This window comes from Thalassophryne amazonica, chromosome 15 (assembly GCF_902500255.1).
Source record: "Thalassophryne amazonica chromosome 15, fThaAma1.1, whole genome shotgun sequence".
Classification (NCBI taxonomy): Eukaryota; Metazoa; Chordata; class Actinopteri; order Batrachoidiformes; family Batrachoididae; genus Thalassophryne; species Thalassophryne amazonica.
The window spans coordinates 81,115,117-81,130,514 of NC_047117.1; the positions used below are offsets into that span (position 1 = coordinate 81,115,117).

Genomic DNA, 15,398 nt, shown 5'->3' on the forward strand with positions numbered 1-15,398 from the left:
AATAATAAATAGTTTAGCTTTGTTTTGAGGTATTTGTTTTTTCTTTTAGAAGATTGTTGATTCAAAGATCTTTAACCAATGGGTCAACCACAGTTCATTTCTTCATGGTTTCACATTTACAGAAGTGCAGTTTTACTTCCTCTTCCTTAGGTGTGGTACAGTTCCACAAACCTCAGTATGGAAGAATGACTGACGTAAGGCTGCACCTCACAGTTTAGAAGATACATTCATCAGTTGTTTGTAATTAAGCTTGCAGCATACAAAATGCTTTCAGAAACTAAATTTAGACTTTTTCCCATGACTTAAATGATCATTCTTTTATCAAAGTAGTTGTAAGCTATATTTGTACCCAATCAATGAGTAATAATTTCAGCCCTGCAGTAGTTGCTTTGTGTCTTTGCTGCACCATTTTACTCTATCAATATTTTTTTTTAAATCTCATTCATTTAATACAGAAAATATGATTTACAATTGTATGAATTAGTAAAATGTACTTTGCAATTCTTTAGAAACCACAATATTGTAATGAGTCCTTTCTTTTCACAGTTATTAAAGATGAAACACCATCCTGAATGTTTTCCAGGTTGGATTCAAAGCAGTTCTGTGGAATGTTTGATGCATCCAGCAGAAACGCATTTTCCAAATCCTGACCTAACATACTAAAATCAATAAAATAGGAAATTTCACACATGGAGGACCCAGAATCAGTAAAAAGTCACTCTACCTTACTGACCACAATAACTATACTCCCCCTGCCTGAATTGTTGTATCCATAGAAACTCTAATCCTCTTTACAGAATAAGACCTAAGGCCTGGTTATATGGCTACATAGCCAGCAGCAATGTGAATCCATTTCCACAAGGTGGCCCCAAGTGGGCCAATCCTCTTATGTAAACGGTTAAGTTTTCCGTATAGTTCGTTCACTCAGGTTGCATGCAGTCTGAATAGTCGGTATGCATGATGAAGATGAGATACGTCTGAGTGTTTTTAGGTTTACAGTGCAGGTGCCAGTGGATGAGATGAATGGAGTCAGGTGACTAGGAACCTGAGCCTTTCCACTTCATTGTGGTGTCACAGGATTAAAGCTACAGTGTGTAGGACTAAGGGCTGTTAGCAGAAATCAAACATAAGACATGGGAGCAAGGCCCCCTCATGGAGACCACCATGCTGATGCAGTAGTCCAAAAGGAGCATACTAACTCTGCCTTTTGCATTTTTCATACTTTTTTCTGCTCCCTTACACTGTCTACTAGTTGCTAACTGGTGAGAAATCTTTTTGTGAAATGAAGACTCATACATCTTGCTTATAACAGGAGAAGGCAAGCAAACTTGAATTCCGTCACTAAAAAAAAAAATAGAGCAAGACTCCGCAGCCAGCAATTAATTCACCCTATTGAGGTTTCAAATCCCGCAAAATCTCACATGATCTCAGAGGTGGCTTTCACTGTGAGATATATATATATATATATATATATTACAATTGTTTCACAGCTACAGAGAGCAGTCACATCCAAAAAAAACAAACAAAAAAAAAACAAAGGGAATCCTACATATTGTAGCTTTAAAAAGTATTACTGACTTGATGTTGGATTAGATTAGATAGAACTTTATTGATCCCTTCGGAAGACTCCCTCAGGGAAATTGAGGATGTTGTGATGCTTTCTGAATATTTTGTTGCATAGCTCATTACTCTTGTGAAACAATTAACACTGAAGGTTACTGTTGATGTGATTCATCTTGTTTGACATAAACTATTGCCAGTGTTGAGAAACACGTTTGCTCTATTCCTTTTGCTCTATTCACCATGGGTGATGGTCTAGTGGTTAAGGTGTTGGGCTTAAGACAAGAAGATCCTGGGTTCAAATCCTCGCCTGACTGGAAAATCACTAAGGGCCCTTGGGCAAGGTCTTTAATCCCCTATTGCTCCTGGTGTGTAGTGAGCGCCTTGTATGGCAGCACCCTGACATCGGGGTGACTGTGAGGCATAATTGTAAAGCGCTTTGAGCGTCTGATGCAGATGGAAAAGCGCTATATAAATGCAGTCCATTTACCATTTACCTTTTTTTCTCCCCTCATTGGCAGATCCTCATTGAGTTCTGTGCAGGAGGGGCTGTGGATGCCGTCATGCTTGGTGAGTCAACATTTCTTTTTTTGTCAACAGCAGTGTTTCCCAGTGTTGGTCTTTGGGATGCAAAGTGTTACACACTTTTCATTTGTCAATGAGCTAATCAGAGCAGATCAGCTCATTACGCTGTTGATTAGCTGAACACACCTGACTGAGCTGATTAGCTCATTGACAAATGGAAAATGTGCAGAATAGTGGATCCCAAAGACCAGGATTGGGAAACATATGGGGTAAAATGTCTTTACAGAGCGATAGAGTGTGTATTTAAATGTTAAACTCTACAATAAGCATTTTTAATGATGTAACCAAGCCTTTGTAGACAACACACATACTGAATCTTTTAAATCATCAATTTGTGAATGTAACTTGCCGTTATTACCAATGTTGATTCTATTACATTAGAATATTCTGGGCTGAAGAATGTTAACTATGTCTTACCCCTTGTGCTCATGCAGAACTAGAACGACCCTTGACAGAGCCCCAGATTAGGGTGGTGTGCAAGCAGGTTCTGCAAGCCCTCCTCTACCTCCACGAAAACAAAATTATCCACAGAGACCTGAAGGCCGGCAACATCCTCCTCACCCTTGATGGTGACGTGAAGCTCGGTAAGTGCTCAGACACATCAGATAAGTGGTTGTATGTTTGAGTTGTGCAGCTACAAGCATGTGAATCAGATACTGAATACATACACATTGTATGCTGTTCTTTGAAGGACAAAATTTGCAAGCAGCAGGGTAAGAAAGTGAGAGGAGGTGTTGCCTTATAGGTAGAGTTGTGCTCAGAAATTTACAACCTCACATCAGAAAAAAGTTAGGACAATATGGAAAATGCACAAAAAGCCAAAACAGAACTACAGTGATCCAGATGATATCCACACAAGGTATTTCATGTTTGTGTGTTCAACTTCATTTCAGTTCTTAAAATACATTCATTCATGCATTTAAGGCATGCAACAGTTTTTAATGTTGGCATTCCTTCCCATAATGCTTAAGATGATTTGGCGTTGAGGATACGAAGCAATGAAGCATTTCAGGTGTTATTTTCTCTCGTTCTTTCTGCAGATACAAGTAGAGACATTGGCCACCAGAGGTCACTTGAGTTCAGGTCTAAGTTGCTAATGTTCTTAGTTTGAGAAGAGATGAGGATGATGTTTGAGTGTCTGTGGTGCAAGGATGTTTCTTGTGAAATCATTCTGCCCCACAAAAAAAGAACAGTTCAAAGAAATCTGTGAAAGCCCATTGTTGCCATGACACACATGTCCCTGATGAGTATGTACATTTATGACCACAACTGTAGATTTTACACTGTTCTGTTGCTTTATTTTCACTTTCACAGAAATATTAAAAATGAGTTCATGGGCTGGAAGTGTCCATGAGACTGTCAGTTCTTCCCTTGTGGTTTGGGATTTAAGAGCTGGAAACAGTACAGGAATGTGTCAATGATGCTGTCCAGTTAAAATCACTTTCACACCTGGATCCCAGACAGTGCTGGATTTATCAGTCTATTTATTTATTTATTTGTTTATTTATATACGTATTCTTTCCAGACAGATTGTGTCATACAGACCAGAAAAACAACTTGAAATCTGTTGCCACTGGTTGTTCTAGTCTTTATAGCCTTAATTTATTAGAGAGAGTAGTCGTTTGGATTGAGAACATTATTGCCGTACATATAAAAATCAGCCATACTTGACACACAGCACAAAATGAAGCACAATTATCTTACCCATTCATAATGATGAATAAGATTAATGAATCATGAGCACAAAGGAAATAATTTACAGATTGTTTAAAAAGCTTCTTTAATGGAAGCAGCACTCAAATTCACATGCTCCAGCTTATAATATCTGTGGCAGTTTGTGTTGTGTTCTCAAAGGTTGCAAATGCAGTATGATTAAGAAACAACTGTAGGAATTTCACCCTGTCAAAGCTGCTTCAGCCTTCAGTGTCTTTTTGTTGTTGTGTGTAAAGTGACTATAATGAACCTTTGTAGAGTTGTTATGCTGCAACCCAAATCTTGAGCAGCCCCTGACATACTGACTGACCCACACACACAAATCATTATATAAAATGACCAAATTATGGATGCATGCAGCATGAGATTTCCTGAGTTGTGTTGGCTTTATCTATGAATTTGAGGAGGTACGAGTTAATTATTGTCCACCACACTGCTTTTTAAAATTGTATTTATTGTTTGCACACAGCTGGAAAAGATAGGCTGTGTATAACCAGCCTTGCGTGTGAGTCATGTCTGGGCAGTGTCCTGGCAGACGGATCCACAGTGACGCCTCTGGATGTTATATCACAGGACAAAATGCTTTCTGTATGTTATTTCACTGAGCCTGTTCCATTCTCCTGCAGTGACTCAGAGCCCCAGAATAATCCACATAAGCACACATGAAGCGCCAAGTGTTGGATTGGTAGTGCATGCAGCATAAACCTGCAAAAGAGCTTCCGCACACGACACGAAGAGATGTCTTCATATCCACTCCTGTACTGTGGTCACATTGCTGGAGGCCATTCTTACAAAAATGACAGTGAACTGTATTAAATCCACTGAGCTGCGCCAGCAAATGGGTACACACAATTCAGAACCGATGTCTGCATCTGCATTAAGTCTTCTTAACTTGCAGTAGTGTAAACACAGGGCAGACATGATGTATTACCAGCCTAATGTACACATACACAAACACATTGGGCCTCATTTATCAAACGAACATACGGCAGAAAACGTGCGTTCGACCATTTTTACGCAAACTTTGGTATTTATCAGTTTGGACGTGAGCGGAGGCTAAGACGAATCTCACGACAGAGCTCACATCTGGTCTGAGCTCATGTACGCAAATCTGAGTCTGTGGATCTGTGGCGCAGCACTACAAAATCTGTCTGAGTCTGAATATAGTTATGAAACAAACCTCAGCTGTCATCCAAGCATAAGCAGCCACATATTCAGAACAGATCAAAATGGATTCTTAATGGATTAAACAAAATTAATTAAAAAAAGCCCACGTTTTTAGTGATACTGCTTTCTTTGTAAAATAAAAAATACATATGCTAAATAGCCTAAACATAACAACTAATCATTGCACATTAAAATGTGAAATAATCATAAATTAGCTAAAATCTGTGTTTGCAAACAAACTCAAAATAGCCTCGGTTTTCCACTGGGTTTCCCCCAGTCTGCCTAATGCTGCGCTTAAGTGCCGCAACACATTTTCTGGTGGCCAGCTTTAAATCTGACCACTTTTTCTTGACCTTAATGCAAAGAATTCTTAATTAATTAGCAGGCATAAGCTTTTAACTGTGGGTGCATAAAAGATTGATTCAAAATCATTAGGCATAGGTTAAGTCAAAGAATTCTTCAAACCTCAGCCAGAGTCCATTCCTCTGCGGCAACGCTGTTGACCGCCTCCGTTACACTCTTCCACACTGCATTTTTATGAGTGCCTTTGACTCCACTTTGTTTGTTTCTCCACCTCCGATGTTAGATGCTGATTTCCATCTCCGAAAAGTTTTTCTTCTTCCCAGTGCTTCTTCTCTCCATGTTGAGCTCAGTGGGCGAGGCTTCCGAACCATGAATATTTAAGGGCGTAACATGCTAATGACGATTAAATTCAGCCGCCACATTTATCAAGAGCCGATCATTCTTACGCTGGGATTGGTCAGATACGAATGTTTCATAAATCACACGTGTCTTGTCATAAGACCAGTTATGCGCTCAGATCTGCGCCTGTTTTTACGCAATTTTGATAAATGAGGCCCATTGTGTTTGCTTGACAGCGTCACAATTTCTAGCATGGGTGAAATTTTGTGTATGCGTTGCATTCACCCAAAAAATGGTTGCAGAACACAGCCTGTGCACTGTGTGATGCATTTGTCATCTGTCTGTTTCAAAACAAATGAAACAATTGTGCAGTGGGAGCACAGATGCAACTTGTACAATATGGCAGGTGAATAATTATGCAGCACAAGGGTAGAGTTAGTCATTTTGGACCTGTTCTGTTTGGTTGACCTTTTTTGGAAAGTACAAAAAAAAAACAGTTGCATTCCTCTGGCTAATTCCTGGTTTCCATTGAATCACATCCTTTAGCCGACTTTGGTGTTTCTGCCAAAAACACCAAAACTCTGCAGAGGAGAGACTCTTTCATTGGAACGCCTTACTGGTGAGTGGCAGAATCAGCCATGCTTATTATACATGCATCTTTTTAGCAAGTTAATATTTAAAATACAGGTATTTGGACACATTAGATGCCTTTTAGTGACTTCCACTCTTTCCAGGATGGCTCCAGAGGTGGTGATGTGTGAGACATCAAAGGACCGTCCATATGACTATAAGGCTGATATCTGGTCCCTAGGTGTCACCTTGATTGAACTTGCACAGGTTGAGCCCCCAAATCATGAGATGAACCCCATGAGAGTCCTGCTGAAAATAGCCAAGTCGGAACCACCCACCCTTATGCAGCCATCACGCTGGTGAGTCGTGTGTTACAGCAGAAGGAAGCCATGGTAGTGAGGTGGCTATATGTTGATTTGAAGAGCCATGCATTATCAGCACTATATATTATTAGTGATTTCCTAAACTCTGAAGGTCTGACTGTAGATGCAACCTTTTTGTCAGTAAATGATCTTCTGTGAGCAGTTGTCAGTAAGTATGAGTTATTTTAAAAAGGGATGTTGTCATCTTACTTCTTTCTACCTTTCAGGACTCCAGAATTCAGGGATTTCTTGAAGCGGTGTTTGGACAAGAACATTGACAACAGATGGAGTGCAGCACAGCTCCTCCAGGTATCTTTTGAACAATTTTTTTTCCCCCGCTTGAACAGTCTTTAAACATTTGCAGGTTTCAGCCTATGATTTTTAGTTGGGGTGGTAAAAAATAAAGGTGAGTGTGAAGCACAAGGCATTCAGTAATATGACAAAATGAATGATGCAATTGTACCAGAACTCTTCACCATGGAGAGGAAAACAAACACTTGTAAACAGGTGGAATAAAAATGTTTGGGTTTTTTTCCTCTGTAAATTCACATTCATGCACTGATCTGCATCAAGGTGTAATCTGGAACATGAGAAAGGAGTGTCATATGAACTAGTGGAGTGGGGTCCAAAATGTACCACTAGCATAGGCCAGGGGGTTCAGGGTCCTGTCCTCCAAAGCACCACCAACAACCCACCCTGGTAAAATTTGAAATATTGAAGTAAATTTGGGCCCCTCTGGTGCAATCTTGGCATGAAAAAGCAGTTTTTCATTTTAATCTTTATGTTAAAATGATTTTTTTTTAAAGGATAGTCAAAGTCATATTGATTGAACAATGATTTAGTTGTTAAAAACATACATTTTTATTGTTATTATTATTATTGTCTTCAAAAGTGGACCTTTACTCTAATTTGGGGGTGCTTTCTTCCCCTTGCCCTTGTAGCTGCACACCTGTACAGTCTTTGTTAGCAGGAAGAATACACAGATGATGAGAAGGAAAAACTGTTTTATTTATGTGGAAATTGCTACATGCATCAGAGACAGACTTGGTCCATATTTGAAACAAAGGAGTGTCATAATTTCAGAAAGATTAAACCCAAAGTTGCAGGCAGTGACCAAACAGGAGTGGAAAGTAAATAGTCTACTTACCAAAGCTGAGGTTGATAACGAGAGTCCAAAACTGAGGAACAGTCCAAATGAACAGGAACAAAGGAGGAGAGTTGGCAGCAGCAGCATCAGGACAAAGGAAGATGAGCAAACACAGAAGTAACTGCTGCCTACAGGAGCAGAACAAACCAGAATAACCCAGCAAAGTGAAGGTAGAACAGTGACAAACTTAAATAGACATGTAACGAGATGACAAGCGATAGTTGAGGTGATTGTGATGAGAAACAGCTGTGAAGGAACACCAAATGACAGGGCCATGTCGGAGACAGACCACAACACGGAGAACAAAATATGTTTTCAATGCTTGCTACACTACAGCACTGATGCTGGCTGTTATCACTGCATCAGCACAGAGTTTATGAAACGGCGGAAGACTGGCGCGCACATTTGATGATCTGTGTGAATTAAATAGGCTCTGGTTGGCTGCTATGACTGGCAAATGAGAGGATGTTATTGGAACCCGTCTTTGCGGCGCCCTGTTGTGGATTGGTAGGGAGAACCCCGATTCATAGATTTTCAGTCGTGCCCTGGCCCCTCTTGTTCTCTTTGTTCCATACATAGTCATTCATATTTAGCTAATCCTGATTACCCACCCGTCTACTCATCCTAACCCACATCCAGCTTCCACCTGTTGTTCTAAGCCTGTGGAAAACATCTGTTTAGTGCGCAGCATGTCAGGTACTGTTCCATGTGTGCTGCTCGACTGGCACTCATCCTCTTGTGCTTCAGCTGACGTCAGCAGTACAAGCGTTTCTTTTTCCATTGGCTTTAAGGTGCTCGACGTCAAAGTCAGTTAGTGAGACACAAGACGCAATGAGAACACATTCACACAGGTAGAGATTGCTATACAAAGCTGCAGCAAAAGAAGCGTACTCTTTTGGAGAAGGGGCTTGAAAATAGAAACTAGTGGTCTACCACCAATGAAGGTTTTACCGTCGAAGAAGCTTCATATTCTCAGGCCGGGGATAGAATATGTTCATCAGATCTCGAAACAGAAAAAGGTGAGGCTACCTGCTGATATGTAGCTTATACTCTCATCTGGATGATTTTTCTCTCTCTCTTTTTTTTTTACCAACAGCAAAATTTGCAACAGGTTTTGTTTAAAAAAAAAAAAAGTTTTTTCTCATTGTCAAACAGGTAGTCTTTAAAGCAGTAATTATACACTGGATTATTTGTTTGATGCTTTTTATATTTGCTGTGGATAAAAGTGTCAACTGGAGTTTAGTGGAACAGTTTGAGTTTAGTTAACTCAAATCCTGATTCTTAACCAGGAGGCCGAGACCCCCCGGGGGATCACCACAAATCACAGGGAGGCCATGAGGTTTTGTCTGCTCCAAGGTTATCAAAATTATAAATACACATTACTTAGTCCTCACAGCTGAATTACTGATTTAAAAAAGGGTTCTTTTGGCTGCTCCCATGTTTTTCATTCGGGGTCACCACAGCAAATCCGAGGTGGCTCTGCATGTTGAATTGACACAAGTTGTATGCTGGATGCCTTTCCTGACATAACAAACTAACAAATTGGACCGAATCACGTAACTCTGTTGCGGTGCATGTGTGTATACATTTATACATGTGCTCAGCCTTTCCTAACAATAACTAGGGGGGTGTATCTATGGAAGAAAGGTTGGTAAATGCTGATGTAGATCTTATCAAAACACATTATTTGCTCTCTTAAAATAACCTTAAAAAGGTTTAATCTCACTTTCAGTATTTTTTGTTTGTGTTGTGTGCAGCATTCATTTTTGTCGACTGTGACGGACAGCAAACCTTTAAGGGAGCTCATAGCAGAGGCAAAGGCTGAGGTCACAGAGGAAATTGAAGAACACAAGGAGGACGAGGAGGATGAAGAGACAGAAGCTCATCGGGTGAGTAAACATTTACTGAAGTTGGACTGCAAAAGAAATTTCCACTGTTTTGGAAATGGAGCTTATTTGCAGTTTTGAACCAAAACTTACTGGTGTGTAATAGAAATAAAAGTCGTCTCGGCATCGGCTGTTTGGAGAAGAACTGCAGTCACTTTTCTGTACAGCGACACTGGTTCACTTTGGTTTTCTGGCTCTTGGAAAAACCAGACCTAAGTTGTTGTTTTAATCTCTGCTTTAGGGCCACAAGCGTGCCCCATCTGATGTCAGCATTGCCAGTTCTGAGGATGAGAAGATCCCTCTGTCTCCCACCAGTTTGGAGTCAGTCCCTGAGAAAATGGAGGCACTTTGTCCAGTGCCAATGCCTGTTGAACCTCCTGTGGTCAATCATTTGGTAGAAACGAGCTTTGTCGAAGAGCCTGCAGTAGCTCAGCATACAGAAGAGTCTTCAAGCACTGATGTTGTAGATGGAGAGATGGAGCAGAACCCCTTGGAAGAACCAGAGCCTGAACCAAGAATACCTGCCAAGGAATTTGAGCAGATGGAGATAACGGTTGATGATGAGAAGGATGTGGACACAGCTAAGGTTCCATCAAAAACGGAGGTCACCAACGAGGCTTCAGAAGTCACTGAGGTTCCTCAAGAAAACAAGGTGGCTGTTTCAGAGTATTCAGGGTCTCCAGAAGAGCTGGAGGAGGATCCGTACAAACATCTAAAAGTGACTTTGACCCTGCCTGGGCAAGATGGGCGTGTCCCAAAGGAGGATAATGGACAGAACACCACAGAAAAGGATCAAATAAGTGTGGAAGACAAGAAAAAAGTTCCAGATAATGCAAAAGATGAGAAAGAGAGAGATTCAGACTCAGGAAGAGGCTCAGTTCCAGATAACAGCAGTACAGACCTCAATCTGTCCATCTCAAGCTTTCTGTCTAAAGCAAAAGAGCCTGGGTCTGTTTCCATACAGGTAGCACAAACCACACACTTACTGTCCAAAAGACATTTTTTAAATAGCTCGTAAAAATATGTGAAATAGTGATCAAGCAACATTTTATTTTTGCAAAGTCACAGATGCATGTATTTCCCTAGGACACCAAGCGTCATAAGAAAACACTGAAAAAGACCCGCAAATTCATTGTGGATGGAGTGGAAGTTAGCGTAACTACGTCAAAGATCATCACCGACAATGACACCAAGAATGAGGAGATGCGATTTTTGAGGTATTCTGTTTCATTTACATGAATCCTGGGTATGAGTTCTGTGTAAATATTGTGAGAATGTTCTGCTCCCTGTGTTTATTTTATGTATTTTTCTGTTATTTGTTGAGTGATCTTTAAAACAACAAACAATACTTCATTTGAGGCCATGTGCTTTGTTGTCAGACGGCAGGAGCTGAGGGAGCTGCGTCTCCTGCAAAAGGAAGAGCATCGAGCCCAACAGCAACTCAGTAACAAGCTGCAGCAGCAAAAAGAGCAGATCTACCGACGGTTTGAACAGGAGGCAGCGGTAAGAAGTGGTGGTGTTTGATGCAGAAACAAAGATCACGATGGACATCGACTTCACAGATAATTGTGACCTAACTTTAGGCTGGATGAGTGGTCTTTTCATTAGACACATTTCGTGGACAATCTTTCACGCCCGATGTTATTCAATGTGTACCCTCACTCCTCCAGAGTAAAAAACGTCAAGACGATCAGGAGGTGGAGAACCTGGAGCGGCAGCAGAAGCAGACCATCGAGCGGCTGGAGCAGGAACACACCACCCGGTTGAGGGATGAGGCCAAACGCATCAAAGCTGAGCAGGACAAGGAGCTGTCGAAATACCAGAACATGCTCAAAAACCGCAAGAAAGAGGTTAGCTTGCACGCCGCCTCCCGCTGCTGCTCTTAATTTAACAGTGCTTGTAAAGTTCCTATTTATAGTTTGTAGATTTGGTTCCTGTCTGATCCGAGTGTTTACATAACCACGCTGTAGGTGTGCGACAGCTCTGCGGTTTCTTGTTTTCCCTTTGCCAAAGTGATATTTTTTGCCAGCTTGGTTTCGTTTGTTGGCTTGATAAGTTGTAAACAGGATTATGGACAAAAGTGCTAATTTCTCAAATATACCATAGTACATCAGCTGTTCCAAACTTGACATGAAGTATTTAAATGCTGTGGGTTTTTTATTATTATTATTATTATTATTATTATTATTGCTTCATGCTTTCATGCATTTATTGCATAAGAAATCAGTGAAATCAATGATATGTTTGTTTTTTTCTTAATGTGATAAAGTGAATTTCTTGTGGAATTGGGATGATGAGGTGGAACACTGGATTTCAGTGTGATATTGGTTGGAAAGATACGTTTTTGTGTTTTTGTTTTTTTTTGTTTGTTTTTTTCATTTGAAAAGAAGTCTAAGATTAGAGTTGTAGAGTTATTGGTTGGAAATATTTAGAGGCTCCACCAGATTCTCCCAGTGGTGCTTTAAATCTCACCCTCTGTTGTGACTGAGTGAGCTAACTGGGCCACATTAATCCTGACTGACAAGCAGGTGAAAAAGTATTTAGTGTCAGGTGTAACCGTCTGGTTCAGCAGTTCAAGCTGTGCTTGGCCCAACATAAACTTGGCAGAGAGGCCGTAGTCCATAACACAGCTGTGAGCACACACATAGCTGGTACCATAAGGCCTAGTTCAAAAATAATGAAGCCAAAGTGTGACATAACCATCAAAATCTAAAAGTGGTCTTTTTTGTGAAACGTTATCAATATTTCTATTGGTCTCGGTTCAGTCGTTGCTAGAAATTATCAGTGCATATACACTATAATGGGCTAGAACGTAACGCTTGCGACAACAGTTGGAGGTATCTTCTTTAGTCTGCAGAAGCCTGAAACAAAGAAATTCTGTCCATTAGTTCCTGGTATTATTGAACAAGTAATATAATTATTCTATTGAAGCAGAGTAGGAGATATAGCTAAGGTTTTGACACAAATAAATCAAGGACTTATTCTCAGCGCTACGCTTGCGACAGTTTTACCTTGCTTTAGAAACATGTTTTTTTTTTAGGAAATGACATTTCTACCTTTACATAAATGTATTACTGTGTGTTAATATGAAGCACAAACTGACAAAATACAAGGTTATTTCTTTAACATTCAACTTTAAATGAAATAAAATATCAGTGTCACACAAAATTGATTAAAAAAGTGCTATTTTTGGGATAAATTTCGTGCATATCTCTGGAACCGTGCAGAATCTTTTCATGAAATTCTCAGTACCTGTCAAAGAGACTATAGGCAACTCACAGATAAATGTGGATGGTGCTAAATAAAATAATGGCTTGTTCATGACAAATGCAATGCAGATCAGCAGTTAGGCTTCATTATTTTTGAACTAGGCCATAAGAGTTATCCTGCTAAATCCTGCAGACGCTACTTACTGTTTGTGTGCAGCAATACATGCAGCGAATTGCTAAATGGCACGAAATGAGCTAATGATAAGACGGACGCTCTGATTGTACTTCTTTTAAAGGTACTCAGTCACTTCCCACTATGTATTTTGTCGTGCTGTCATTTCATTTATTTTCATTTCTTGGACATGATAAAACTTGCAAACAAGTGGAAGGATTCTAGCAGTTGGAAAAACACCGATTGGAGGCTTAGAGTACAAAAACTTAGACATCATGTGTTAAGAAACGAAAGGCATTTAATTCCAAGAAGGAAGTGCTTGGAGGGAAGCATGAATGTTGTCGTTCCAGTGTACCCACTACCATAAATTGGATGCGTTTCATTTTAAAAATCTAGATAAGAGAAACATGATTACAAAATGCTGAAATTTTTCAGTTATTTCTGTTACATCAACATGAATTATAACACATCATCTCTTCCCATTTACTTTCTTAGCACTTATCAAATCAGATGGCAGGAATCACAAATAAATGTTTAAACTTGACATAACCTACCGATTTCTCTCTCTCTCTCACTGCTCACCTCGTCCATGTCTATTTCTTACTGCAACACCACCAACAGATAGCGTCCGCGATGTTTTTCAGATATCATTGTATTGAAATGGAAATATACTGCTTTTCCATCTGAAACAGAAGCTGAAAGAGCTTTGCAATGATGTCTTATATTCACCCTCCGATGTCAGCATGCTGCAGTGCACGGTGTTCAACTGCACAACTGGGGTATTAAGCATCTTGGCCAGTGGCCCTTGATGATTTTTTTTTTTTTTTTTTTTTTGGGTGGGGGGGGTCTAACAGAGATTTGACGGGAGGATCCTCTGGTCTCAAGCCCACCACTTTAACCTCTAGACCAGGGGTTCCCAAACATTTAAGGTCACGCACCCCTGTGTACATCGTGATTAAGTCCCCTTCACCTAGTGTATCTTGATAGAGTGGCAATATGACGAGTCAAAAAAATGTGACTCGCAGTGCCATCTTGGGTTCAAAATAGCGTTCACTGTTAATCTGTCTGCATGTAAATCCAGCTGTTTTATTTATTTATTAGTTGAAAATGTTGGGTTTGCACAGACACAATAAGGGCTTCAAGATGTACAGATTCCCTTCAGGTCCGAACAGAAGAAAAATTTGGGAAAATAAAGTCAGCCGTGTGGGATGGAAGCTGACGTCAATCATCAAAGCTTTGAGAGGTAAATTTATTGTTCTGTCCCATGTACAGTACAACTCATCTAAACCGCCGTCGTATAAACCAGATATTCGCAGTCACCAGACAAAAAAAAAAGTCCCAAAGTTTTTGTATTGTTTTCCAGGTAATAAACACTGTATATAATAGATTTTGTACAACGGATTTTCCCTCACATCGGATAAAATGTCCTGTCCAATCGCAGTGTATTTCCGTTAAAGCCCTCGCATGTGGAACCGGAGTCATCTGATATGGAAAAGATATACATAAATTTTATAAAGTCTGTATCGGTTCTATCTGTAATTTGTAAATAATGCATGTGACAGTCAAACCAGATATAAGATCCTTAGTAAATCCATACAATATGTAACTTGTATAAATTGGGAACTTAAAATAACAATATATGACAGTAATTCCACATACAGAATCCTTAGTAGATATGTGTAATACCAAACTGAGACTTATAAGCACAACACATGTCACACATAAAATTTATTACTGGAATTGATGTAACTTCTTGTACGTTTTTTCTATTTCTTTTCCGCATGGGATTTCTGTGATTAAAAGCCTGACCGTTTATTTTTTTCATACCGTGTTCAGACTCGGAGCCGCAGCCTAACGTGCACCTGTTAAAAAGGCTGTGATTTGCCGCTTTCACTGCTTCATCTGCCGTCATATTATAGTAGGTTTTTTGTTTGTTTGTTTGTTTTTTGCAGTATGCACGCTGATTACATTTTGATAATGGATCAAATACATTTGGCAGAAAAAATTTTTTAGAGGAAATTTTGACCCAGTCATTAAATGAGGCGCATGTCCTGATTCAGGGTTCCCATAGATGCTCGGTGCCTCTTGACTGTAACTAATCCGTTACATACATATTGCTCACATCAGATAAAATGTCCCCTCCAATCATAATGTATTTCCATTTAAAAACCCCTAGCAGTCTGGACGTGCAGAGATACAAATTAAAGTTAAACTCTGACACTCGCCGATTTGAGTAAAGTGGGACCGGAGTCATTTCTGTGATTAAAAGCCCGACCTGTTATTTTTTTAAAAACACTTTTCTGCTTTCACTCCTTCGTCTGCCATCATATTATAGCAGTTTTTACAGTGCGCGCTGATTAAAAATAAATCAGAAAAGTCTGCAAC

At 39.9% G+C, this 15,398-nt stretch overlaps 1 protein-coding gene across 1 annotated transcript in view; it reads left to right on the forward strand.

Annotated features, from left to right (window-relative positions):
• slkb (STE20-like kinase b) overlaps positions 1-15,398 on the forward strand; it is a 33,731-nt gene that overhangs the window by 10,218 nt on the left and 8,115 nt on the right. Inside the window, exons 3-12 of the mRNA XM_034187369.1 lie at positions 2,082-2,130; positions 2,580-2,729; positions 6,214-6,286; positions 6,402-6,596; positions 6,827-6,908; positions 9,504-9,635; positions 9,874-10,596; positions 10,719-10,849; positions 11,012-11,135; positions 11,303-11,482. Coding sequence (XP_034043260.1) covers positions 2,082-2,130; positions 2,580-2,729; positions 6,214-6,286; positions 6,402-6,596; positions 6,827-6,908; positions 9,504-9,635; positions 9,874-10,596; positions 10,719-10,849; positions 11,012-11,135; positions 11,303-11,482 — 1,839 coding nt within the window. The remainder of the gene's footprint in view (positions 1-2,081; positions 2,131-2,579; positions 2,730-6,213; positions 6,287-6,401; positions 6,597-6,826; positions 6,909-9,503; positions 9,636-9,873; positions 10,597-10,718; positions 10,850-11,011; positions 11,136-11,302; positions 11,483-15,398) is intronic.